General features: G+C 52.0%; 1 protein-coding gene and 1 pseudogene across 5 annotated transcripts; one reads left to right on the forward strand and one right to left on the reverse strand.

Moving 5' to 3' along the window:
• Nucleotides 1–2,595: 2,595 nt before the first annotated feature.
• Nucleotides 2,596–25,073, forward strand: CYB561 (cytochrome b561). Of its 5 annotated transcripts, none has more exons than XM_066262664.1 (6): nt 2,596–2,734; nt 20,841–21,052; nt 21,851–21,949; nt 22,139–22,242; nt 22,728–22,885; nt 23,086–25,073. In XM_066262664.1, the coding sequence occupies exons 2-6, from the start codon at nt 20,854–20,856 to the stop codon at nt 23,276–23,278; spliced, it is 753 nt and encodes a 250-aa protein (XP_066118761.1). In that variant the 5' UTR covers nt 2,596–2,734; nt 20,841–20,853; the 3' UTR covers nt 23,279–25,073. The 5 variants fall into 5 exon arrangements, with proteins under 5 accessions (XP_066118761.1, XP_066118758.1, XP_066118759.1 ...); XM_066262661.1 differs by lacking the exon at nt 2,596–2,734 and adding an exon at nt 6,589–6,736; XM_066262662.1 differs by lacking the exon at nt 2,596–2,734 and adding an exon at nt 12,733–12,854.
• Nucleotides 10,560–11,281, reverse strand: LOC136326545 (large ribosomal subunit protein uL11-like; annotated as a pseudogene).
• Nucleotides 25,074–26,459: the final 1,386 nt, after the last annotated feature.

A 26,459-nucleotide genomic window follows, 5' to 3' on the forward strand; every position in this document is an offset into this window, starting at 1 on the left:
CCTGATATTTTATTACTAGATTCAACAGACATAAAGTTATCATATATGGTCTGTACATAAAGTATATATACCAAGGAAATGTATACAAGAATGTTCCTGGGAAACTGTTCTGTAACAGAGAAAAACAAGAAATTACTTATATGTTCAATGACAGGATTGGAGATTGGAAATTGGATTATGGATTGTTATAGAGTTATGAAAAGAAATGAATGACAGCCAGCTCTATGCAACAGCACCAGTAAGTTCTCAGAAACATAATTGTGAGAGGAAAAACAAGCCTCAGAAGACTGTAATATGATGCCTTTTTTTGAGAGAGAGAGAGAGAGGTAGGGAGAGAGAGACAGCAACATTGAGCTGCTCCTGTATGCGCACAGAGGAGGATGTACAAATGCCCCATAAACGTATAAACGTATGAAAGATGTTCCACCTTATTTAGCCACAAAGGAGCAACCCAGATTCGAAACTCCAAGGTCAACAGCTTGAGTGCGGGTCGCAGGCTTGAGCACGGTATAAGAAGACATGACCCCAAGGTCACTGGCTTGAACCCAAAGGTTACTTGAGCAAGGGGTCACTGGCTTAACTGGAGGCCCCGGTCAAGGCACATATGAGAAGCAATCAATGAGGTGCCGCAACTATGAGTTGATGGTTCGCATTTCTCTCCCTTCCTGTCTGTCCCTGTCTCTTTGTTTCTCTCTTGCTAAAAAAATAAAAGAAAAGAAAAGAGATAAACACAAGGGTGCAGAGGGTGCAGGAGATGGCAAATGGAAGGACAGGATCCAGCTGGACAAGAGTAGTGCTGGGTAGTGGGTTTGTGGGTGTTCATTCTATTATGCCTCATAACTTATGTATACATTAGATACATATGTATACACATACTTATGTTATACATAATATATATTACATAATAAGAAAACAGCTTTTAAAAAATGAAGCCGGGACCCTGGCTGGGTGGTTCAGTGATAGAGCATTGTCCCAGTGCACTGAAGTTGCAGGTTGGATCCCTGGTCAGGGCACATATGAGAGGCAACCAATGAGGGCACAGCTATATGGACAGCAAGTTGATGCTTTTCTCTCTTTCTCTCAAATCAATGGGGGGGGGGGGCGGGGGGGAATGAAGCCTGTCTTTATTATCCTAACAATTCCACTGGGTTCTCATCTCAGGTTAATCAGGTCCCTATTCTGGCCACTTGTCTGTGCTCCTTGCTTAGCCTGTTCCTGGGTCCTTCTGCCCTAGTCCTACTGCCACTGTCCCCACCTCACTATAGACCCTCATCTCCCTCTGGTCACCCCTCAGTCTCTCCTCCCTCCAGTCCAGTCTAACATGCAGCTGTGACAATGGATGTTTGTCTTGAAGCATGAATCTGATCACAGCCTGCATTCGCTTAAAACCCTTCTCTGGGCCTGACCTGTGGTGGCGCAGTGGATAAAAGTGTCGACCTGGAACACTGAGGTTGCTGGTTCGAAACACTGGGCTTGCCTGGTCAAGGCACATATGGGAGTTGATGCTTCCTGCTTCCCCCCTTCTCTCTCTCTCTGTCTCTTTCTCTTCTCTCTCTAAAATGAATAAATAAAATCTTTAAAAAAAACCCAAAAAACAGCCCTGGCCGGTTGGCTCAGCGGTAGAGCGTCGGCCTAGCGTGCGGAGGACCCGGGTTCGATTCCCGGCCAGGGCACACAGGAGAAGCGCCCATTTGCTTCTCCACCCCTCCGCGCTTTCCTCTCTGTCTCTCTCTTCCCCTCCCGCAGCCAAGGCTCCATTGGAGCAAAGATGGCCCGGGAGCTGGGGATGGCTCTGTGGCCTCTGCCCCAGGCGCTAGAGTGGCTCTGGTCGCAACATGGCGACGCCCAGGATGGGCAGAGCATCGCCCCCTGGTGGGCAGAGCATCGCCCCTGGTGGGCGTGCCGGGTGGATCCCGGTCGGGTGCATGCGGGAGTCTGTCTGACTGTCTCTCCCTGTTTCCAGCTTCAGAAAAATGAAAAAAAAAAAAAAAAAAACAACCCTTCCCTGGCTCGCTGTCACCCAAGAGGCAAAACCCACACTCCTGAGTGTAAAGTTCAAAGTCGTTCCCGGTGTGGCCCCTGCCTCCTGCACGTGCCCAGTTCTTCCCCTCCCTCCACAGGCTCCTCTATCAGTCCCCTGGCAGGGCTGGCCCTGATAAAGTGCTCAGTAGTAAGCAATAAAGAGATAAAAACAAGAATTGTGCTGTATATAAAAACAATCAGCATATAGCAGCCAAGGTGCTGCTGTCCTTTCTGGTTACAACACTGTTTATTCCAAATAGTCTTTCTTTCCTCCTGAAGTTAAAATGTTACTTCTTTCATAAAAGGGGGGTGAGAGGAAATAAAGTATTTTTTATACTGTCCTTACTTGGCATCAGTGTTCTGCAGAAGCTGGCGCCACTGGTGTGTCAAGCAGACCCTGATCTCCTGGGGCCCTGGCTCTTTCCTCTCATCCCTTCTGCTTAAATGTCCCCACCCCCACTCTACCCCCACCCCACCCCTACCCCATCATCCTTCAAGGGCTGATCTGACCTTTCTTCCCCCATAGCCCATCCGTGACATTCAGCACAGAATTCAGTGAGTAGGACTGCAAGCATCTGCTCGTCCGTCTGTCCACGGAGCTCCCGGGCGGCAGAAACAAGCACCTTCACACTCACGTTTCCAGAGCCTGGCATAGCCCTGGTTGCCCATGGACATGGCAGGTTTGTTGAGAGCCTAGCCTCCTTTGCAACAGGTGAGTGTGGCAGTGGTGAGGAGCTGTCGGGGGGGGGGGGCTGTCCAGGCCCTAAGGGCCTCAGCTGTCAGGCCATGCTGCCTGGGCCTCAGCACCACCATCTCTTTCCTGCTCTGGGGGCTTCGCTGGGTGCCAGCGACCCCTCCTCAAACTCCCTGTGGCTCAGCTTGCAGCTCCGGGGCCCTAACTGGCCCAAGGTACTCTTTAGTACCTGTGTGTATCTTACTGTGCCCGCGTGTATTTTGTGCATTGTTCTAGTAGAGGGACCAGGAAATAAATGAACTGCCCATGCTAGAAACCAGGGAATCTCAGTCAGACAGAAAGACAGATGGTGAGAAGCGAAAGAGACTGTGAGAGAAAAGCTGAGAAAGAGACAGAGACAAAACAAGGCCTGCGGTGACAGCAGAGACAGAAACTTGGGCATCCACAGTAAAGGCGGAGTAGGAGGGACAGTTGCCATCAGTGTGGGAGTGAGGGTCTGAGCAGCCTCACACTGGTCTGGGGGAGAGGCACCCCATTGGCCTCTAACAGGCCCATTCACAGGACCCAGGGCATGGAGGCAAGCAATCTTGGGTCCGCCTCTCACCTGTAGATGTCTAGGGCCCTGGTCAGGCCCTCTGGATGCCAGGACCCCTGAGGAACCCTCTGCCTGGCCTCCCCATCCTTCCACAGGGACCTTCAATAAACAAACTCCCTGGAAGGCATTGAAGATGGATCAGAGGAGGGGTTCCAAGGAGAGATAATGGCATTTGGTTGTTTCATTACCTTGGAGTAATTTGCTTTGTTTTAGGAAACACCTCTTGAGAAAGCCTTTAAGGCTAACGTCAGGCCAAAAGTCCCATGCTGAGGGGAAAGTGGCAGTGGACCTCTGTGGCTAGGCAGAGACTACCTCCTGTCATCCCCTCTTGACAGCAAGATGGGTGGGCTGGCCAGCATGTAGAGGACGAGGAAATAACTGAGACAAGCCCCTGCTCTCTCAGTAGACCTCCTCTGATAGTCAGCTGGTGTGCAGGTGCAGGACTTCTGCAGGGAAGCCCTTTCCTGGAGGAACCCGGCTGAGGCCAGGCTCTGCAGAGGGTCCGGTCTTCTTAGGGAGGCCTGGTGCTGACCTGGCCACTTGGGCACTGTGGGGAAGTCATGGGGGCCCAGTAACAGCACACAGGCCATCGCATTGGCTGGTTTCTCAGTTCAGGCAAGCTGGTGCAGCCAGGCCCTGACTCCGCAGTGAAGGGAAACAACCAGGACTGAGCCCTGGGCCAAATTAGACCCTGATGTGGGTGCGTGCATGTGTGGTTTGGATTTATCAGAACAAGAGAGGACCATGGAGGGAAGAAAACTCCTCCAGATAGATGAGAGCACCCAAAGTCATACTGTTTGGACCTGACATTGCCCCTCAAGCTGTGAACAGCAACTCACTTCACAATGAATAATAAAATATGGGGATGAATAATGACTTATTAAAGCCTCCAAGTAGTACTCTTGCTGTTCAACAGCCTATGGCCCTGGAACCTAAGAGCTGGCCCTGGGGAACATGTTTGGGCCAGGATCTTTGGGTGGAGCCTTGAACACCTAAGTAGCCTGTGGCCATAAGAGCAGGAGGCCCAGCTTGGGCCCTGCTCCTGTAAAAACAGGAGGCATGACGGTCCCACAGCAAGTGATGAGGCAGGGTACTAAGGATTAACCCAAATTCAGGGCTGAGTGTGTGATTCTCCCTGGCACTAGCCCACCTCTTAGGGTCTCCTGATGACTGAAAGTGTGGCTTCTTTTCTTTCTTTCTTTCTTTCTTTCTTTCTTTCTTTCTTTCTTTCTTTCTATTTTTTTTTTGTATTTTTCTCAAGTGAGAAGTGGGGAGGCAAAGAGACAGATTTCCACATAGCCCGACCAGAATCCACCCAGCAAGCCCACCAGGAGGTGATGTTCTGTCCATCTGGAGCGTTGCTCCTTTATAACTGGAGCCATTCTAGTCTGAAGTGGAGGCCATGGAGCCATCCTCAGTGCCCAGGCCAACTTTGCTCCAATGGAGCCTGGGTTACGGGAGGGGAAGAGAGAGATATAGAGAAAGGAGAGGGGGAAAGGGTGGAGAAGCAGATGGACGCTTCTCTTGTGTGCCTTGGTCGAGAATCGAACCCAGGACTTCTACATACCAGGCCGACGCTTTACCACTGAGCCAACTGCCCAGGACCTGGGAGTGTGGCTTCTTAGGTGAGGGAGCTTCTGAGCTAAGGTCAAGGTGCCTTCAAATCTAATCTGCTCTCAAGAAGGGCCAGCTGGCCAGGTAGGTACACGTGAGACAGAGGCGATGGCCAAAGTCAAGAGTAATATATAGGATGGAGAAAGGGGAGGAGCAGAGCAGGGTAAGTGAAATCTCTGACTTAGGACATGTGTACAGCTGACATGGAAGTCACCAGGCTTGGTGCACTCATCAGAGGCAGTGCTTCACGTGACCACCCCCTTCTTTCTGCTCTTCTGGGTTCAGCTGTGGTCCTCCTCTGGGAGACGACAGCCAAAGAGCTAAAACTGGGGGGCACATCCTGTGCCTCTGCCCATCTCCCACCTGGGGCATCCTCTGGGCAGTGGCTTTGTCACCCTGCACTTTTGGCTTAGAGTGGCCACCTCACAGCACGCCTGGCACAAGGGGCTTGGCTGAGAACCTTGGGGTATGGAGCCAGAGTTGGAATAGCTTTAGGACCCAAGGTGAGAACTCAAAGCTGCCATAAGCTTTGAACAAAGTGCAGAAGTCCCTGCCCTGCAGTTTATGGCTGGTTAGATGTCTATCAATGCCAGCAGGTCCGCCCCTTCCCTCTGCCAGCCTCTGTTGACACCACCCAAGGCTGTGGTCATCCCTTCCCCCAGGATGCACACTCTTGCTCCCCTGGGTGTGTCTGGCCCTCCACAATGCTGCTGGCACTCACATAGCTGGTCTCCGATGTTTGTAGACTGACCGACTGGGGAGAAAAGCAGGGAGGTGGAGACTGAGGATAGACTGGGACAGAAACCTCCTTATTACGATTTCCTTCCTGGAGGGGAGAGCTGGCCCTGGTGAGTGAGTGTGACATCATGGCTGCTGCTTCCTGTTTAGGCCACAGGGCAACCTTCTGGGCTGGATGAGCCTGGTGATGCCCTATCGACCATGACCCACTGTCCAGATTCTCCAGTGTGTGATGGGCTTGACCAAGGTCAGAAACAACTTCAGCATCGGGCCTGTGGACACTCAGATGCTCCAGGAACCGCTGGTGGCATCCCTGCTGCACGCCTCACATCTCCAACCTTTGCCCTCTCTATGACCTGTTTACATTCTTGCTTTCCATGCTGCCAATCCCTCCTGTGTTGGGGAAAGAGGAGTGTCAGAGGGCCGGCCCCGCGCACATTCCTGTCTCTCCTCACCTGGCTGCACCCCACTCCCCTCTCAGAGAGCATTCCCTAGCACCCTTAACAGCAATCTCCCCTCCCAGCCCTGTCTCCTGCTTTATTTTCTTTATACACTTGTTGCTACATGCAATTAGGTTTCTGTGTATGTGTGTGTACATTTGCATGTGTGTATACATGTTGTTCGTTAGTTTACTTTCCAAAGATCTGTCTCCCCCACTTCACATAAATTAAATGAAAGCAGGGATGTTGTCTGTATTTCCAGGGTCTAGAACAGTGCCTGACACAAGTCAGAGCCCAGTAAACCTTTGTTGAAAGAAAGAAAAGAACTGAGGAAGGAAGAAAGGAAGGAAAGAGGGGAGGGAGGAAGGAAAGAGGGAGGAGGAAGAAAAGAGAAAACCACGCCCCTACCCTCCCAGGGCGGCATGGAGACACTGGCAGTCTGGGAAAGGCCACCGTGCTAGCTGACTGCCACCTGGGTGCCCAGTGCTCATGACTCCTCCTGCATCAAGCTGGACCCCACCACTGCTTATCCATCTCACATCCTGTTCCCTCGGGGTCCAGCAGAGGTCACAGTTGGCCTGACTCTCCTTGCTCCGCCACCCATCCTACAGATGTACTTTGGCTCATGGGCAGGTGGGTCACTCCTGTTTGTCTTGTTTCCCCAGACCAGACTAGCCTGGGTAGGGGGCAGCTTGGGACACACAGGCTTTGATGTCCTTTAACCCAATCCTTTCAAATTCTGGAGGTCCCAGTGACTCACTGTCCTCATAGGTGGCCATCCCCCGCCTCACTGCCTCTCCTGACGCCATCACTACTGCTCTGCTGGACGCTCGGTTGCTCCTGCTGGGCTGCTGCTTTTCTGCCCCTCTGCTCTCACTGACGCTGTAAGACAGGTTTTTCCCCTGAATGATTATAGTTCTATTTAAGCTTATTAAAGTAGCCAAGCGCTTTGCCATTCAGACTAATTTTCATTTCAAGGAAGTGGGAGAAAGTTCCTTAGGCCCTCTGTATACACTTGTCAAGGTGTATGACCTTCAATTATTGGCTGTGCCTTGGCACGGCCATTTTCCCGAGTTGGGGCAGACTTTGGTCCAGGGATGTTGATTTAGGCCAGGGGTTGGGAATCTTTTTGGCTGAGAAAGCCATAAACGCCACATGTTTTAACATGTAATTCCGTGAGAGCCATACAATGACTTGTGTACATTATGCATTATCCAATAAAAATTTGGTGTTGTCTCAGAGGACAGCTGTGATTGGCTTCAGCCACCTGCAACCATGAACATGAGCAGTAGGAAATGAATGGATTGTAATACATGAGAATGTTTATATTTTTAACGTTCTTCTTATTTTTTTTTTTTAATTCATTTTAGAGAGGAGAGAGAAAGGGAGAGAGAAAGGGAGACAGAGAGGAGAGAGAGACAGAGAGAGAAGGTGGGGAGGAGCTGGAAGTATCAACTCCCATATGTGCCTTGACCAGGCAAGCCCAGGGTTTCAAACTGGTGACCTCAGCATTTCCAGGTCGATGCTTTATCCACTGCGCCACCACAGGTCAGGCCTAACGTCCTTATTTTTTTTATTAAAGATTTGTCTATGAGCCAGATACAGCCATTAAAAGAGCCACAGGTTCCCAACCCTTGATTTTTTTTTTTTTTTACAGAGACAGAGAGAGAGTCAGAGAGAGGGATAAATAGGGACAGACAGACAGGAACGAAGAGAGATGAGAACCATCAATCATCAATTTCTCTTTGTGACACCTTAGTTGTTCATTGATTGCTTTCTCATATGTGCCTTCACCATGGGGCTACAGCAGACTGAGTAACCCCTTGCTCGAGCCAGTGACCTTGGGTCCAAGCTGGTGAGCTTTGCTCAAGCTAGATGAGCTCGCACTCAAGCTGGCGACCTTGGGGTCTCGAACCTGGGTCCTCCGCATCCCAGTCTGACGCTCTATCCACTGCACCACCTCCTGGTCAGGCCTGACCCCTGATTTAGGCAGTGGCCCTGGTGACTGAGCGTGCACTGGTTAGGCCTCTTCCAGCACAGGAGTACTTGCTCCATTAGCTGTTTCTTCGGCCAGGAGCACTCCTGCCCACTCCCTGCTGTCCCTTCACCAGGTTAACCCCTGCTGGTCCTGTAGCTCTGTGATTCTGTGCCACATGCCCCAGAAGCCTTTCCTGACCTTCACATCTGGGTTAAGCACCCTTTTTATGTGCTGACACTTAAGGTCTCAGAGACTAAGGCTGTGCCTGTCATAGTTACTGCTATGTTCCCAATGTTGCCCAGCATTTGGCACATAGAGGGGACTCAATAAAACTATTATAAAGAGTGAATGAATTCTGTGTGCTTGCATATTACAGGGCTTTAGGACTGGGGACCCCATCTCCCATGCCTTCTGTATTCTCTGCAGCCCGAGGTTAAGGTCTCCCCCTGAAGCAGGAGCCCCATAGTAGTGAACTGAGGTTTCAGCTTGCTGGGGGTGGGGAAGCTGTGCTGGAAGGGGCCACAATGGCTAGGAGGCCCTCTCCGATCCTCCCCACACAGGAACAAGGGTAAAATTGCCAGATAAAATACAGGACACCCAGTTAAGACTTAAACTTCAGATAGACAACAAATACACTTCTAGTATATGATCTGTAATATGTGGCATATACGTATGCCCAAAAATATTAAATTTAATTTAACTGGGCCTCCTGGATTTTTCTTTTTCTTTCTAAATCTAGTAGCCTCAGCAAGGGCAGACATGCTCAGCTAGGAGCTGAGGGCTCTGAGTCCTGTTTTTGTGGTACATTCCGGTGCATCCTGCTCACTGTTTTGCTTCATCTTGCTCTTTAAAAAAGAACAGGGTGTATGTAAGGCGTGGTTTCCCAGAACTGTCACTAGCACACTTAATCCAGAGCATCGCGACCCGACCCCCGCTACGGGGCTGGCTGGTCAGGAAAGGCCCCCTGACCAGGGCATGTTCCGAGCTGAGATTTGAAGGAATGAGCCAAATGATGGGGGGAGGGGTTGTTCCAAAGGAAAGCTGGGAATGACCTTGGTAAGTCTGAAAAGCACAAAGGCTAGTGTAGTGTTGTGAGTGTGTGAGGGGAGGAGTTTGTGTGGAAAACGGCCTGGGCCACATCCTTGGTCTTAAGGCTACTTGCCTTGCTTATCCCCACCCTAGCTGTAGGGTGGCTTCCAAGGCAGGGGTCTCAGTAGCAGGGAGGGGCAGAAAGGGAGAATGAGTGTGCCATCCTGGGTTGGGGGTTCTGGTAACAGGGGGTGTAAAAGCCAGTAGTCACGGCCACCATCACAGCCCCCTGGCCCATGTAGGTCCACATTTGATTCGGACAGATGGTAATGAAACAATGGAGCCAAGAACTGGTGGGCCATTAGCTTTAATCCTAGCTTGTACCTGGCGGGCAAGAAATACACACAGTGGGAAAACACTTCCCTTTCCATTCAGGGCTCCCAAAGCCACTGACTTATCCGGGTTTCCTAGAATCAAAGGTTTCTACCTCATCAGCCTTATTCACCTCTATTCCCCATCTCCTTCTCTCTGCACAAACTCTGCACAAATTCTGCACAAACTGTCTTCTCCTTCAGCACTCTATCTTGGCTGCTTCTCCTCTCCTCCACGTGGCCTTTCTCTGCTCTCTTCCAGCATGGGCTCCTCTGCCCCATTTTATAGTGTAGAAATCAAAACCTTTAATCCAATATACAAATAAGGAAGTCTCTGATACAAAGTCACTTATTTGAGGCATAAATGGGATTGCTCATGAGAGTGTACCACCCCCTATCATGCAACAGTCAAGGGTGTGGGGAAAAGCTTAATTTTAAAACTAAGCCTTAGGTTATAATAACTTTGCCAGCTTACAGCCTGTCTCCTACACCCAAAGCAAGCAAACATATATATCATATTTACAAACTTATTTGACCAACAGGGGGCAAGGCCATGGACCCTGGTGCTTGCCTGCACTTTGGTGGGATCACCTGCTCTTTGAAATGGTTGAATGGAGACATGAGTCCTTAGAGCTAAGACCCCTGCATGGCTGGTCCCCATGAAGGCAGCCCACCTCACACAGAGAGCCACCTCCATCCTCTCTCCTCTTTTTATTATTTTTTATTTTTTAGTTGTCAAATGATCTTTAATTGAAACGTTTTCCTTTGTGGCTCTTAACTAGCCGAGCAGCCTGACCAGGCGGTGGCGCAGTGGATAGAGCGTCTGGCTGGGATGCAGAGGACCCAGGTTCGAGACCCCCGAGGTCGCCAGCTTGAGCGCGGGCTCATCTGGTTTGAGCAAAAGCTCACCAGCTTGAGCCCAAGGTCGCTGGCTTGAGCAAGGGGTTACTCGGTCTGCTGAAGGCCCGCGGTCAAGGCACATATGAGAAAGCAATCAATGAACAACTAAGGTGTTGCAATGTGCAACGAAAAACTAATGATTGATGCTTCTCATCTCTCCGTTCCTGTCTCTCTCTCTCTCTCTCTGTAAATAAATAAATAAAAAAAAACATTAAAAAAAAATGAATGTTAACTAGCCGGGCATTCCACTGCACCACTGTTGATGTCATGTATGATCTCGTGAGGGTGGCGGCCATCAACATTGCAGCCTACAGACTGCGCAGTCCCCAGAATCTCTTTAATGGTCCCAGAGAGTTCTCTAGCTAAAGATCGGTGCTGCATCTGTCGGGCAATGTTGACAATCTCATCAAAAGTGATATTTCCACTGTGCTTAATGTTTTTTTGCTTCTTTCTGTCTTGTGGTGGTTTTCTGAGGGCTTTGATGATCAGAGCAGAGGCAGAAGGCACTACCTCAATCTGGGCCTGTCTGTTCTGGTCAATTTCACTGTAATCCTCAGACCTTTCCAATCACCAGTTGCTTTGGCGATGTCATCACCAACCTTTTTTGGAGACAGGCCCAGGGGGCTGATCTTGGGGGCCAGGGCAGACGTGGCACCCACTTCCCCTCCGGTGCACCTCAGGTATACGACTTTGATCTCGTTGGGGTGGAACTTCGGCGGCATGGCGGAGGCCGCTGGTGTCGGATGAACCCGGATTCGGGAGGACCGAAGAAAGTTGCACCTAGCCTCCTCCGAGCTGAAAGCCATCCTCTCTCCTCTTTAAGCAGACTGAGAGCACTGCTGGCAGGGTGCGTGCTCCCTCCTAAGGGGGTTGCATGGCCATGGGGGGAGGGAGCAGGTGTGGGTGGAAGGGTGGGAGGGAGAAGGACCAAAAGGGTCCCCTCCCACTCTGCGGGAGGCTCTCCTGGCTTTGGTAGTTCCCAGTGGGCCTCTGCTCTTCTGTGTGTTCTGCCCACCCCAGAAATGGCTCAGTTCCACATTCAACTCACAAGGCATTTGTTGCCTGCCGCTTGCCTGCTGGCACTCTAGGGGAGCTGTTTCTTAATTTGAAATGTCCAATAACTCCCTCCAACTGGAAAGCTACCCCAACAAAGTTTATGTTCATGGAAGGTTTAAGCTTGGTCCTCTGAGGGGGTGGGCATCCTTGGGCGACTTGCCATTTGCTTGAAAGTATGTTCTCTCTGTAAGGGGGTGTGACTCCGCAACGCCTGCGTTTGCCAGGGTCCTCCAGGAGTCTCTGGCCACAGCCCATGGAAAGCCCACAGTGCTGGAGGGAGGTGGGGGAAGCGGTGTCCCTTTGCTGAGGCTCATTATGTGTCCTGGAAGGAACCCCATTTCTCTCCTACCCGCAGGGCCTTGGTGAATCTTGCCAGGCATTCAACAGGAAAGAACCTTTTGTTCTGAGCTTGTAGGAAATCTGTGCTGGACTTATCTACCCACAGAATTTCCTGGACAAAAAAAAAAAAAAAATGGACGGGGCTGGCCCAGGTCCTGTCTCTTAGGGGCTGTGGCAGGGGAAACTGCCAATGGCAGTCTAGGCCTTCATGAGAGGCTTGTAAGGGCAGATTTTTATCCTTAGGCTGGTTGGCCTGAGGTGATTGGGTGAGTAGTCTGTCTCAGGCAAAGCCCCCTGGCTTGGGGAAAGGGGCAAATCATTGTGTGCATGTGGGGGTAGGGGAGCTGGGTGAGGGAGGTATCCAGCTTTCCCGTAGAGCGCCTCGGGCTGCATTGTGGGCCAAGGCCCGGGCCGTGTCTGACACCTAGTGGCCACCTGAGCCCGGGGCGGGGCGAGGGGAGAGCTGAAGGTGGAAGGGAAGAAAGGGAGGAAATCTGGAAGCTCAGAGACACGGCCAGGGCAGGCTGCGCCCGTCCCGCCCATCCGCCCACCCCACCCCCCACTTCGTCCGCAGCCTCGGAATCCGGCCTGGGATGGAAGGGCCGCGTCCACACCCACGGGGTCAAAGATCTCTATGCGCCCCCTAACCTGGGAGACCCCGCAGGCCAGGTGGCGAGGCCCGGATTTGGGAGGTCACCCGCGCTCAGACCAGAAGGCCGGTCGTGGTGGCTGCCTTCTCCCCCCTCAGTGCCCTGCGCCTTAGCCCCCGCCACGCGGACGTCCAGGTTTGGGCCCGGATCTGACGAGGCCCGGTCCAGAGAGCCAGGGACCACTGGGGGGCCAGGCCTTGTCCCGCGTGTGGGAGACGAGCCGGGGCACTTCCGGCGTCCCACGACCCCCCGCATGACCTTCGTGGCGTCGTCTGCCGCGCTGCCCGGTCGCCATGGCGACGCGGTGGCACCGAGGGCGGCGCGAGTCGCGGAACCGGCAGAGCAGCCCGGGTGCGGCGCAGGGAGCACGCGGGCCGGTGGGCGGCGTTGCGCGGCGGGGACAAGGTCGGGGCCCGGCACCTGGCCAGGTAGGCGGCCGGGCCGGTGGGAACCCAGGCGAGGAGTCGGGGAGGGGAGGGGGCCCAGGTGTGTGTATGGGGGGGGGGGGAGGTGCGGGTCCAAGTGTGCCCGGGCCACACCCGTGCTGGAACAGGCCAGGCTCCCGGAGCCACAGCGACAGCGAGTCTTTCTTGAGCTCACCTGCCGCCACACCTGTCTCTCACTCACCCGCTTCCCCGGCTCGGCTGGGGTGGGGGTGGGGGACAATGAGCAAGGCCCGAGGTTGAAAGAGCTTGTCCTGCTCCTTCCTGAGCCGCCTGCCTTCTGCCCGGGCTTACTTTGTGCCCAGTGTCTGCGGAAATTAGCGTGGAGGAGCAGGTGACCCCAAGTTTATCTATGGGCCTATGGCTGATATATTAGGAGATATTTCAAAATGAATATGAAGCGACAAAAAAAAGAAGCATTTGATTTTTTTTTTTTATTAAACAAGAACATCAGAAAAGCAAAGAACAAGTCAAAGAAAGTTGTTCAATTATGCAAATGAGATGCAAAACCAACTTTGATTTCATTGGTGAAAATACACTATACAAAAGGCTGAAAGTACTGGAGTATCTGCATGATGCCTGATCCCCTAATTTTTGTGAGCAGGTAGTTTGCCATGCTGTATGGCAAGGGTAGAAGTAAGGTAGGAGACAGGGAGAAGTGGACCAGCCACCGTTTGCCAAGACTGGTCTTTTGAAACAAAAAGTGAGACTGTCCAACTGCTTCCTTCCTCCGCCTGGTTTCATACTCCTGTAGCAGGGCTAACATGTCTAGATCCCTTCCTTGCTCTTCTCTAACGCCCTCAGCTTCTTGTTGTAAGAGAAGGAGTTGCTCATTTGCAAAATCCTGACTCCTTGGGTTGCTTTGGTGGGCCCTGAACTATGGGTACAGGGGTTACAGAACCGAAAGAGATCTGCTACCCTTTGACTCTTGGGTGATGGCAGGGCCACCTCTCTTCTCTGTTTGCCTTTTCCCCCAGGGCACCACAGAGATCCCTGTGGACCCTGGAGTCCTGACAGGTCATCAGAGGCTGGCACTTCTCCTAAGTCCCTCCTCCTACTTGTTGTCCCTCACCTCTCATTCATTCTACTTTGGTGGTCTTTGAGGATTTTCTAAGACTCATTAAATGAAGCTCCATCTCAGGACACCTCGATTCTATTCCTGTATATTCAGAGCAAATTAAAAAAAATAAAATAAAGCTTTGCCACCTTCTTGTAGATACCTTGATTTCTCTTGCGAAATAGGATTGAGGCAGAAAATACAGGCAACTTGTAAATGTCAAGGTGAGCCCCAGACAGAGAAAGGGTTACTACAGCCTCACCCCCGTGTAGGAGTAGTCTCCTGATCCCAGAGTGGATCCGCCCTCCTTGTCCCACTGCCTCCCTGCCCTGCCACCTTCTCGTGGCAGGCAGAGCTTGGAGTGGTTCGGCAGCAGTAGAAGGTGTTGGTGGAGGAATCACCCCAGACTTGGGGTGCTGCTCAGTGGGCAGCTTGTCATGGACAGAGGGGAGTGTGCATTTATTAGAGGGAATCTCGCTATCTGCTGCCACGTGGCTCTTTGTAGCCCCTTTAGTTTTTGTTAGATTGTTATTGACTGAATGCTTGCTGCGACAGGCACTGTGTTAGGCATGAGTACATATTTATTCCACTTAATCTCTGCTTTAGGCCAGCAAAGTGATCTCAGTATTCTCCTACCTCATGGATGAGGAAGCAGGCTCAGAGAGGAGCCGGCTTTGAAATCACATCTATCTGACCAGGGTGGCATTGTGACTTTCAAGGGCCCTAGGCACTTGTGACTTTGTGGAACCCTGACTTCATAAAAAATAAAAACAAAAAAAACCCTCAAATTATATTTTACAACTGTGTTGGTCTAAAAACAAATATAATCCAGGCTGGATTAAAAATTAAAACATTTTCTTCAACTCTAAAGGTTTTTTTTTTCTCCTGATTTTAACAGAAATCAAAACATTTTTTGGTGGGAATGGGAATGCTGGCACTGAACCCCCTGTACCCAATGGAGAACCAGGCTCGGTGTCTGACTTTCAGCTCTGCTTTCTTCCGGGGGCTACGTGGAAACGGGGTGGTAAGACAGTGCCCTGCATAGCAGCTCAGTCCTTGCTTGCCTCTCATCATATTCTGGGACATTCTGGGACAATTGAGCTTCCCCCCTCCTCACCCATCAGGAAAAGATCTCGTCCCACCCCCAACACAATCTATTCTAACTCAGTTAAAACCCTGCTCTTGATAAGGAGGGCAGTGGCCAGGCTCCCTGCTTCCAGGCTGTAGGACATATGCAGTGTCTGGTCCCCACAATGAGATTAGGCTTGGTGATCTTTTAATGAAACAGTGGACATGGGCAGGGAGAGTGATGCTCAGCATGTTCAAGCCCTGCGGGTAGCTTCTGTCTCTGTTGATTTCATTAAGTGGAGTCTGACATAGATGGGGTGGGAGGGGAGAAGTGACTATTCTAGGAGCTGCCAGAGATCTGTTGCCCATATCCTGTGCTCTGACAGGAAGGAGGGTGGTCATGTAAGGAGCCACATGAGCCCCCTTGGTTCTAAGACTGGTCTCCTGGGCAAAGGAAACTTTTGGGATCAAGAGTGGCTGCTGTCAGGCCCTTGGAGCTGCTATCCACATTTTCCGCTTTAGGAACACAGGAGGCCCGAGAACAGCCAGAGTTCTGGGGGTCAACCAGGTTAGGAAGGAAGGACGATTGGGAAATAAAGGAGCATGACTCAAAGACATTTGCTTCCTAGGGAGTGAATCTCAAATGATCTCAAGGTTTTAAATGCAGACGTGTTTGTGGGTAGGTCAGGTTCCCTCCAGCCTCACTGAAATGTCTTCTCTGACTCCGCCAGCATCAGAAGCAGCCCCTCCTTGCACAAAGACCAGTTGTCAGAGTTGAACCGAATAAGCAATGGGGAAAGGCCATTGCTGAAGGAATCTCTCAGTTCATCGTCTGTAAAACACAGAAGACTCACTACTTTGTCTTTTTTGTAAATCTGGATTTTCATGCTTAGATCTTATTGACTATGAGGTCACCTGTAGGTGGCACGGCCCAGGCCTGCCAGAGGTAGGCTTATCTTGCTTAGTGTGAGTTTTCCTGTCAGCCTTCACTGGGCTCCGAAGCACTCTCAGATGGGAGAGACTGCCTTGGAGCCCTGCGTAAAGCACCTTCCTCAGCAAACACCCATTCAGGCCCGGGATCGGCTTCAGTGTTGGAAAGGATGACAGCTCTACTGGGCATCAGAATGAACAGTCATAACACCAACAGACAACCAACCTGTAGGCCATGTAGAGGAGCATGCCACTTGAGTATATTAAAGTAGGGAGAGACCCTGGCCAGGTAGCTTAGTTGGTTTGAGTGTTGTCCCAACACACCAGGTAGTGGATTGAACCCCTGATCAGGGGACATATAAGAATCAACCAATGAGTGCATAAATAAGTAGAACAATAAATCAATGTTTCTATCTCCCTCTCTAAAGAAAAAAAAATCAATTAAGGTAGGACAATCCTCTTTAGTGTGTATAGTGGAAAGTGCTCTTGGAGGCCTGAATTTAACTTGTCGCTTGAATTCTTACTGCCCTTTACTTTAAATTCTGTATCTGTCCTGCAACTTATTACGAGCTCCTTGAAGGCAGGCACTTCCCTGTATAGTTCCAGCATCTAGCAGTATGACCAGCACGTGGGAAGTGCTCAAGAAACAGTTGAGCCCTGGCCAGTTGGCTCAGCGGTAGAGCGTTGGCCTGGCGTGTGAAGTCCCAGGTTCAATTCCCGGCCAGGGCACACAGGAGAAGCGCTCATCTGCTTCTCCACCCTTCCCCCTCTCCTTCCTCTCTGTCTTCCCCTCCCACAACTAAGGTTCCATTGGAGCAAAGTTGGCCCAGGTGCTGAGGATAGCGCCATGGCCGCTGCCTCAGGTGCTAGAATGGCTCTGGCTGCAGTGGAGCAACGCCTCAGATGGGCCGAGCATCGCCCCCTGGTGGGCATGCCAGGTGGATCCCGGTTGGGCGCATGTGGGAGTCTGTCTGCCTCCCCCTTGCTTCTCACTTCAGAAAAATACAAAAAAAAAAAAAAAGAAAAAGAAATAGTTGAGTTGAGCAGCTATGTGCTGCTGATAATTTTGGACATGTCATTTATTGTCTTTGAGCCCAAATTTCATCCATCAAATTGAGATAATACTATTATCATAGTATTATTGTGAAGATTAAATGGAAAGATTAAGGGGGGATGTCGAGTACAGAGTAGAGGTTCCCAAGTCATGAAGTCCCCTGTCCTCCCAGTAAGCACAAGGGTGCATCTCCATTCCACAGATTTCTGCCTGTCTCAGGAAATTGTCTGCTTGGGAAAAAAGCTAGCTCTAGCTAGCCTCTCCAGCGAGTGGCTCCGAGGTCCAGAAGCGACAGCCCCTTGCCACCCTGAGCTCCCACTCTGTTCTTGCGATTCGTCTCACTTGGTAGAAACAAGTGACACTCCCACGAGGTGGAGCAGGTTCCTTCCGTCCTTCCCAATTAAGAGCTAATCAGATTCTGACCACTCTGGGCTCTCTGGGGGTGAATCTAATAAAGGGGAGGACAGCATTTCTCTTCGGTACATTTCCTGTGCTGCTGTAGTTGGGGATCTAACAAGGACACTAGGAAGATTGAGATGCATTCTCTGCCTCCAAGGAGCTCATAGGGCGCTTTAGCTCACGGAAGGCAGGAGACCAACAAGGGTAAGCAAGCTCCTTGGGGACACGGAGGAAGGGGCTGACGCGGTAATCACAATGGCCATTGCAGGCTGTGGGGGAGAATGGGCTGGGGAAGTGGACGAGGGGGCTGTGGCGGGGAGTATGAGGTGGTGGGAACAACACGGGCTGTGTTAGAGCCAAGAACAGAGACATCTCCCGAGAATGGACTTGGGCTGCAGGTGGAAACTGCGGAGGATCATGTTACAGAGTTGGCATTTCACTGGCCTGGAGCGAGCAGCTGTTTGTGTGGTATGGGGTCACATGAATTTGTCCCTGTCACTGGCGGGTCAGACTAAAGAGAGAAGAGAGGTGGGCAGAAGCTCTGTGCCCTGGCTTGGGTGGTGACAATAAAGAAGGCCAGGAGGGACGTGATGGCGAGAAGCCTGGGGAAGGATGCCTCAGGTTCCGTGTCCTGTCTCTAGAGGCGTCAGTGCTGGGGCGCAGAGGACAGCAGCGCCAGCTGCCTGCGCGGTCAGGGGAGGGCTGTGACCAGTAGCGTAGTGAGAGGGGGCAAGAGGGTCTATCATGCCCCGGGCAGCCCTCGCAGAGGGGCGCCAAATGGCCTCCAAGACAAACAGGAAAAGCGGAGTAGAAGGGGAGGGGGCACCAATACAGTGTCCTGCCGGGCGGGCGCCAGTTATGTTCGCTACGCCACCGGGGGTGACTTCGGGCGGGCTGAGTTTGAGCATGCCCCGGAAGAGATGCTGGTGACAGTGAGAATGAGGTTTGAATTTGGGGGAGAGGACAGAACTGGCACTAGATTTAGGACTCACCAGTATAGAGGTGACAGATAAGGACACACCTGCCATAGGCGTGTTTCTGGAAGATGATTTGACAGAATGTATCAAAAACCTAAAAAGAACTTAGCCCTTTCCTCAACATTCCATTTTTCCATTTAGAAATTAATTAGGTGTGCAAAGATGATCATATATTATTTATTTAGTGAAAAACTGAAGGCTAGATAAATGTTTAACAAATAAAAAGATACGAGCCTGACCAGGCTGTGGCACAGTGGATAGAGCATTGACCTGAGATGCTGAGGACCAGGTTTGAAACCCTGAGGTCACTGGCATGAGTGCGGGCTCACCAGCTTGAGTGTGGTATTGCTGGCTTGAGTATGAGATCACAGACATGATCCCCTGGTCTCTGGCTTGAGCCCAAAGGTCACTGGCTTGAGCAGGGGGTCACTGGCTCAGCTGGAGCCCCCCGGCCAAGGCACATATGAGCAAGTAATCAATGAACAACTAAGGTGCTACAACTATGAATTGATGCTTCTCATCTCTCTCCCTTCCTTTCTGTCCCTGTCTATCTCTCTCTCAGGGAAATAAAAAAGATATGCATGATCTATCATTTAGTTAAAAAAGCAGGGTAGAAATTGGTGTGATCTGTTTATATAAAAGAATGTATATACATTTCTAGAAAAAGATATAAATTCAAAATGCTGATTTTTTTGTAGTTTTTTCCTTTTCTGTATTTTACTGTGGGAAGTATGTATTATAACCCCCCAACCCCCTTTTAATGGTGGGTGGAGTTGCCAACAGTTGTCAGACGTGGCAGAGAGAACTGGGGTAAAGACAGCCCGATCACTAGGACGACAAGGCCGGGCCAACTGGGAACTAGCTCTTGAGCAGGAAGGGTAGCGAGAGTGTGTTCGGTATTAGAGGGGCAACCACAAAATTTCTTAGTCAACTGTCTCTGCTCATCTGTCATTCTCAACTGATAACGAAGGAGAAGCAGGCTATTGCCCCTGCTGCTGGGAGAGTGGGGAAATGCCAGCCATCTAGGGAGGGGCAACTGAGTCCTCTGTGCTCTGCTAGCACCTTGGCAAATGAATGGAGGCTGTGCTGTTCATTGCCTGCCTCCTGTCTTCCCACCCCATGGGGTGTGCAGGCCAGGCTGGGCCCGGGGTCAGAGAACCAAGAGGTTCAGGATGAAGAGCAGCCACGAAGGCCATCGCGCCCCCAGGCGAGGCTGTGGAAACACTCGGGGACTGGGCAGAGGAGCCAGGGACACTCACCCATGCGGCCCCAGAGCAAGGCTTTCCCAAACCACCTGAGCCACGATTTTCCTGTCTGGAGTGGGGACAGTGACATACTTGTTCTCTTAGAGGGTGGTGTGAGTTAAGCGATGTGTATGGAATACCCATGTGCTCTGAGCGGGGTCTTACCTTGTAGGTCTTATTTCTGATGCCTTTAGTTTTGGACACTTCACTTGAGGAAGGAGTGCAGGTCCAACCTGTCCTGGGTGGAAGGGGGAAGGGGAGATGGGAAGGGAAAACGGCTGCTGTCTGCTCCTGTCCCCCAGGTCCCGCCAGGCCTAGGGGTCTGAGCACATTTCTCCTCCCAGCATGGCGGAGGCCTGCTCCAGGCTGTGCCGGGCCCAGGGGCAGGCTCCCCATTTCTCACTCCAGATGTACTTTATGATTCACCCGGAAGAAAAATAGTTACCCTGTGCCTTTAAGGAATTTGCTTACTTCTCTTTATTTCACCTGTGAACCCCACGTGAGAAAACCCAGGACCTCAGGAAATAAAGTAGAGCACAGGCATTAGGCCCTCCTGCTCTCCAGAATATGGCCCTGGCCGGTTGGCTCAGCGGTAGAGCATCGGCCTAGCGTGCGGAGGACCCGGGTTCGATTCCCGAAGCGCCCATTTGCTTCTCCACCCCTCCGCCGCGCCTTCCTCTCTGTCTCTCTCTTCCCCTCCCGCAGCCAGGGCTCCATTGGAGCAAAGATGGCCCGGGCGCTGGGGATGGCTCTGTGGCCTCTGCCCCAGGCACTAGAGTGGCTCTGGTCGCAACATGGCGACACCCAGGAGGGTCGCAACATGGCGACGCCCAGGATGGGCAGAGCATCGCCCCCTGGTGGACAGAGCGTCGCCCCTGGTGGGCGTGCCGGGTGGATCCCGGTCGGGCGCATGCGGGAGTCTGTCTGACTGTCTCTCCCTGTTTCTAGCTTCAGAAAAATGCAAAAACAAACAAAAAACAAAAAAAAACAGAATATGAGGACCTTTACTTGCACCCTCTTTGCATGAGGGCCAGCCCAGTCCTCCCGCTAAGCTGCCCCCGAGACTCGAGGGGGGGATGAGTGTGGAGGGGTCCCGGGGAGGGCTGGTGAGCACGCGTTTGCACGGAGCATGGTGGAGTGGGGCAGTGGAAAGGGAGGCAGCAGGGGTGGGCCTTGGAGGACCTGGGCTGTAGCTTTTGGAGGTTGTGGGTGCCCCTCTGAGCTCTGCTGTCTTTCTTGCAGCTGCCGCCTCAGCATGGAGAGTGGTGCCAGCCCCAGGCCTGGAATGCTGCCCTACTATGTGGCTTTCTCCCAGCTGCTGGGCCTGACCGTGGTGGCCGTGACTGGGGCTTGGCTCGGTCTGTACCGGGGAGGCATTGCCTGGGAGAGTGCGCTGCAGTTTAACGTGCACCCCCTCTGCATGGTCATAGGCCTGGTGTTCCTGCAGGGAGATGGTGAGTCCTGCCCACCTTCCAGGAGCCACCCCTGAGGGAAATGCTTCATGGCCCAATCACGCCTGAGGTCTCTTACTATTAGACAAACTAGACAAATCTGATTCTAGAAGACAGAGAAGGAAGCTGGCCTGGAGTCTGGGGACACTGGGAGTCCAAACAAGGGCCCTGATGTTGGTGGGTAGCACCTCCTTTCTAACTCGTCCCAGCTCTTTCACCTCTTGCTTCAATAAGGAGCCCCCAAGGGTGTATGTGCTTCAGAGAGAGGAGGCCCAAGGGCTGGGAGCTCAGGCCGTCTTCTGCAGGGGCCGCTTGAAATTGGGGAAAAAGTGAGTGTGGGTGGGGGAGAGGGGTGCAGGCTGTTGGACTGGGCAGCCCTCTCTGTGGGGCAGGAGCAAGGCAATGTTGGCCCCTATGCTGCTTGCTAAAAGTAGTGAATATCTGATCAGGCTCCAATATGGATCATTTGAGGGCCATCATAGCTGTAAGGTGAGCTCAGAAGCTTGGGGACACTTTGGTTTGACTACATGATGAACCTAAAACACAACTCGGAGTACAAGGACATCTGACAAGGTGTTGGTGGCCGGGGGGGGGGGGGGGGGGGGGGGATGACGACACATGGCCCAAGGGCCACTGCTGGGCCGTGGAACCTTTTGGAACCTTTTTTCTCTGCCATTTCCTGTGGCTGGCATACCTGGATGAGCCCTTGACTCAGATTACCTCTCAGCCAAGGTGTCTCCTTGCTGCTGGCAGGCAGGCCTGGGGCTCCATGAGTGCAGACAACCTGTCTCTTTCCCGTAGCCCTGCTGGTTTACCGGGTCTTCAGGAATGAGGCCAAACGCACAACCAAAGTCCTGCACGGGCTGCTGCATGTCTTCGCGTTCATCATCGCCTTGGTGGGTGAGTCCCTTGGCACAGCCTCCCCTCCCCACCTCGCCGTTCCCCCCCTCCCTCCCAGGCATCCCAGGCAGGGACACTGGGTGCTGGGACGAGAGCCCAGAAGTCCTGGCTAGTCAGATTTCTTGAGTCACCTCCCCTGCTCCCTTCCCCATCAGCCTGTCCTCACATGACCCCTCATCTTTGGTCCAGGCTTGGTGGCGGTGTTCGACTACCACAGGAAAAAGGGCTATGCTGACCTGTACAGTTTGCACAGCTGGTGTGGCATCCTTGTCTTTGTTCTCTACTTTGTGCAGGTGAATCCTTTCAGCCCTGCAGCGAGGGGGGAGGCAGGGGCAGGGGGCAGGAGTAGGGAGTGGGGGCGAGGCAGGGGTTGGGGGAGGCAGTGGCTAAAATAGTGCATATGCCACAAAAGGGCCATTTTCCAGGGTGTGTGCCCACAGGTAAAAGAGGTTCTTTAGTACAGTCGGATGCTTCAGATTCTGAAATGGGTACAAAGCCAGGATTTTACAGGCGAGGGGGTCTCACATCCTAGCGCCCTTCCCACTGACATGCACATAATTTGGTCACAGGCCTGGCCTTCCAAAGGCACAGGAATGAGGAAGGAGACCAGGCCTCAGGCCAGGACCTTTCCCATAAGTGCTAGTGCCACCCTTACCCCTGCCACCGCTGTTAAGGTGGAGGAGACCAGTGGGGGGTGGAGGGGTCCGCGGTCTGCGTGGGTGTCCCCGGGTGGGTCAGACGATGGCCAGCTCAGCCCCCGCCTTGCCTTTCCTTCCAGTGGCTGGTGGGCTTCAGCTTCTTCCTGTTCCCTGGAGCTCCGTTCTCTCTGCGGAGCCGCTATCGGCCGCAGCACATCTTCTTTGGCGCCTCCATCTTCCTCCTCTCTGTGGTCACAGCCCTGCTGGGCCTGAAGGAGGCGCTGCTGTTTGAACTCGGGTGAGTGTCCTGCACCCCCACCCCCACCCTAGCCTCTGCTTTCTGAGCGGGCTCTCTGTGGAGTTAGCCACACAGTGGTTTTCTCTCCAGGCAGGGGACAAAGGGGCTGGGGACAGACTAAGGCATCTTTCTGGCTCAGGTGTGAACGGCATGTGGCCTAACAGTGACCCTGTGGTCTCCCTTCCACCCTGACTCCACAGGGCCAAGTACAGCACGTTCGAGCCTGAGGGTGTCCTGGCCAACGTGCTGGGCCTGCTGCTGGCCAGCTTCGGCATGGTCACGCTCTATATCCTGACTCGCGCAGACTGGAAGCGGCCCCCCCAGGCTGAAGAGCAAGCGCTCTCCATGGACTTCAAGACACTGATGGAGGGCGACAGTCCCAGCTCCCAGTGACAGGCTGCTCTCGGCCTGTGGGGGTGAAGGGGGTGGCTCTGGGGGTCTCCTCAGGTCCCGGTTCTGACAGATGTCTTGCACGGCTGAGGCTGCTTTCTGGATTCCTGGCTCCCCAGATGCTGGGAGGAGTGAGTGGGGAGTGTGGGGCAGGATGCTCTCTGAGCAATGATTTCTGGGGTGTAGGGCTTAGCTGTCTCTGCTTCCCCCTTCTTGCAGCTGCTTTAGTATCTTGTTTAGTCATTGCAGACCCCTGCCCCTGTAATCCCTGTCACCCCCTCAAATGAAGATGCTTTGGGTAGGCGTTTGGGTGGTCATTCCTGGTCACAGAAGCTCAGACCCCTAAAGAAGATGGAGAATGCCTCACCAACTCAAGGCAGGGGATGCAGGCCAAGTTCGAGGGCTGTGGGAGAAACCTGGGGCCTCAGCGACAGGCCTGGCAAAGCCAAGACCTGCTTTGTGTAACTGAATTCAAACCAGGCATTTCGCTAGCATGGGTGACACGTGGTCTGAATGGGCCTGGTCTTTGGCAGTGAAGCAGGTGATATTATGTGTAAACTATGTTGGGGTTCAGAGTGAAGTTCCCCAAGAGAGGGGAGGGACTGACCCCTGGGAAGCTCTGGAGATGTGGCTTTGGTCCAGCTGTGCTCTTGAGCCTTCCTTTTCTTTAACACTTTGGCCCCAGGATGGCTTTGCTGGGAGAGGGGATAGGCGCACAGGACTTCAGACAAACCTGCCCTTGGTAGCTCAGGGCAGTGAAGAGGAAGGAGATGGCCCCTGCGTAGGCTGTTGTGGGTGGTGCTAACCTTTCAGCTCAGCCTGTGGGCTCCCATCGGCCCCACCCTCGAGGGCCAGTGCAGGCACTGCTCTGGCCGGAGGCTGAGGACAAAACCTTTTTAAATGAAAAGCTGCTCTCTTGCCCCCTTTCCCTTTCAATGGGGAAGGGGGGGGGGTGCTTGCTTCCGTTCAGGACAGCCTTATACACCCTTACCCGTACGTACATGGCCTGTCTTGCAGGAGGTTGGGACTGAGATGGAATCACATTAATCCCCCAACCCCAAACATGTGTGACGTTAGCTGAGTCACTGTTTGGCTTCAGCTTAGAAATAACGTGATTAGAGCATTGATCTTGTGCTTCTTGGACTTGGCAGATGCTCTCCCCTTGTTTTCCTCATTTTCTGGGCTTTAATGAGCATGACACAGTTTACTTAAGTGAAAAAATTAATAACATTTCCAAATCTACCATTTTTTTTAATGGTTGCCTTTTCCACAGCTACATGCTGCCTTAGAGAAAGGGGCTAGTCTCCTCTGCCGCTCAGATTTCTGCTCCTCGGTGTTTGTCTGTCTGCCGTGGGCCCTGCTGTAGGTGATGCCACTTCTCAGTGGGTGGCTGCAGTCCAGCACCCTCCCCCCGCAGCTTTCCTGGATGAGGGTGTCGGCCTGGCCCACTTAGATTGTGCACTCTGCAGGGCAGGGACGTCATCAGTTCCTTCATCACCTGGCACACGCTTGTGTAGTCAGATGTTTACATGTGAGAAAACTCCACCTTAGACAAGCTACCAAAGTACAGCTGGGTATCTCCCTTGCCAGAATGCCATAAAGAGAAACAGAACCTCAGATTTTCAATAAAACTCTGTAAACCAGTCTGTTTGCCAAAGTATATGCTGGATGACTAAGGAGCCAAAAAGCCCCTGAAAGCTGATCTGTGGTGGTTTATTTTATTTTGCCTGTGGCCAATCTTTTGTGAAATACATGTAGTTCTGATGCAACAGTTGATTTAATAAATGTCTACAGCAGATCTCTCGCCTGTTAACCTTCATTTATTATGACAATAAAAGGAGCCAGTGCTTTTATGATAAGGTGCCAAGGAACTGTAAAACTTAGTATTAGCAATGCCATTTTGAAGAGGAAAAGTCAGGCTTCTTACCCCTCCTTTCTGTAGGGAATGGAAAGAGAAGAATGCAGGAGCTTCCTGGTTTACAAGGACAACTGGGTCATCTAGTCATAGTTTAGCTAATTCCTAGAATTCTCTGAAAGAGTACCTGGGGCCACTTGTCACACAGAGCAAAGAAGATAGAACTTATCTGAAAACCTTAGAAAACAGTGTTTATGTACTCTAATCAAGAATTCCTATACTCAGACTCACCCTAAAGTATGAGAGTAACTATACCTCTAGACAAAGGGATCATGAGCCCCTCCTTACCCACCCCAGCCAGAATGTGATTTGGTCTATAAAATCAGCCACAGAATTGTAGGGACTTTCTACATGATTTGGGATTGTGCCCGTGTAGCTAGCCAGCTAATTAATAAACTCATTAAAATTTCTTCTGTATCCTGCCTTGGTGTCTCTGTGTAACCCGTGGATTAAAGTACATTACTTTACAACATTTGGGGACTTGTCTGAGATACTGGCATTCTGCATCACTGGGTAGAGACACCTGGACCGGCTGGCCTCTCCGGAGGGTTGCCTGACCTCGCTGGATCTATAGGAGGGGTGCCCCCTGAGATGTTCCAGGGCTCCAGTTTTCCTGTGGGTCTTGGACGACTTCTCAGCAGACACCCCTGGTCCCTAAAATTTGATGATTCGGCAGAGAAATCAAGGAGTGTAAATTTTGACCTCTGGAGGTCAGTAGGGCAGATCTTTTGCTTTACTGAATTCTAGCTTTCTGTCTGTTTTGAATTCTAGTTTTTCTGTTTGTGACTAGTCAATCTGGAACTATTGCAAAAAAGGATTGACATGATCAGACTTACGCAGCAGGCTCTCCAGGGCCGAGATGTTGGCAGAGAGTTATGTCCTGCCTCGGACTTCCAGGACACATTTGTTTGTGTTCACAGGGAAGACAATTAGTGGGGACGTCTGTTTGTGCTCTCAGGGAAGACATTAGTGAGGACTAAGTTAATCAGTCCTGCCTAGGACACTTGGTGCTATCTCTCCATGTTGAGATCTCGTTCTTTGCTTTTATTGTTTCTGTCTGAAAACCCTTGAGCGATTGGTGTGTGAGTGGGGATCTCTGGTGCCTGCACCTGAGTTTCCAGTTTGTGGCTCCACAGTGAATAACTATGGAGTCCGGGTGGGCTCCAACCTGTGGTTCTGTGGCGATCCTTGTAAAGCCAGTAGCCAGGGCCACCATCACAGCCGCCTGGCCCATGCAGGTTCGCACTGGATTTGGACAGGTGGTAATGA

The sequence above is a fragment of the Saccopteryx bilineata genome, chromosome 2 (assembly GCF_036850765.1).
Source record: "Saccopteryx bilineata isolate mSacBil1 chromosome 2, mSacBil1_pri_phased_curated, whole genome shotgun sequence".
Lineage (NCBI taxonomy): Eukaryota > Metazoa > Chordata > Mammalia > Chiroptera > Emballonuridae > Saccopteryx > Saccopteryx bilineata.

Coding starts and splice junctions, on each gene's coding strand:
- CYB561 (XM_066262661.1), top strand. Junction 21,950..22,138: donor GTTCATCATCGCCTTGGTGG/GTGAGTCCCTTG, acceptor TCTTTGGTCCAG/GCTTGGTGGCGGTGTTCGAC. Junction 22,886..23,085: donor GCGCTGCTGTTTGAACTCGG/GTGAGTGTCCTG, acceptor CTGACTCCACAG/GGCCAAGTACAGCACGTTCG.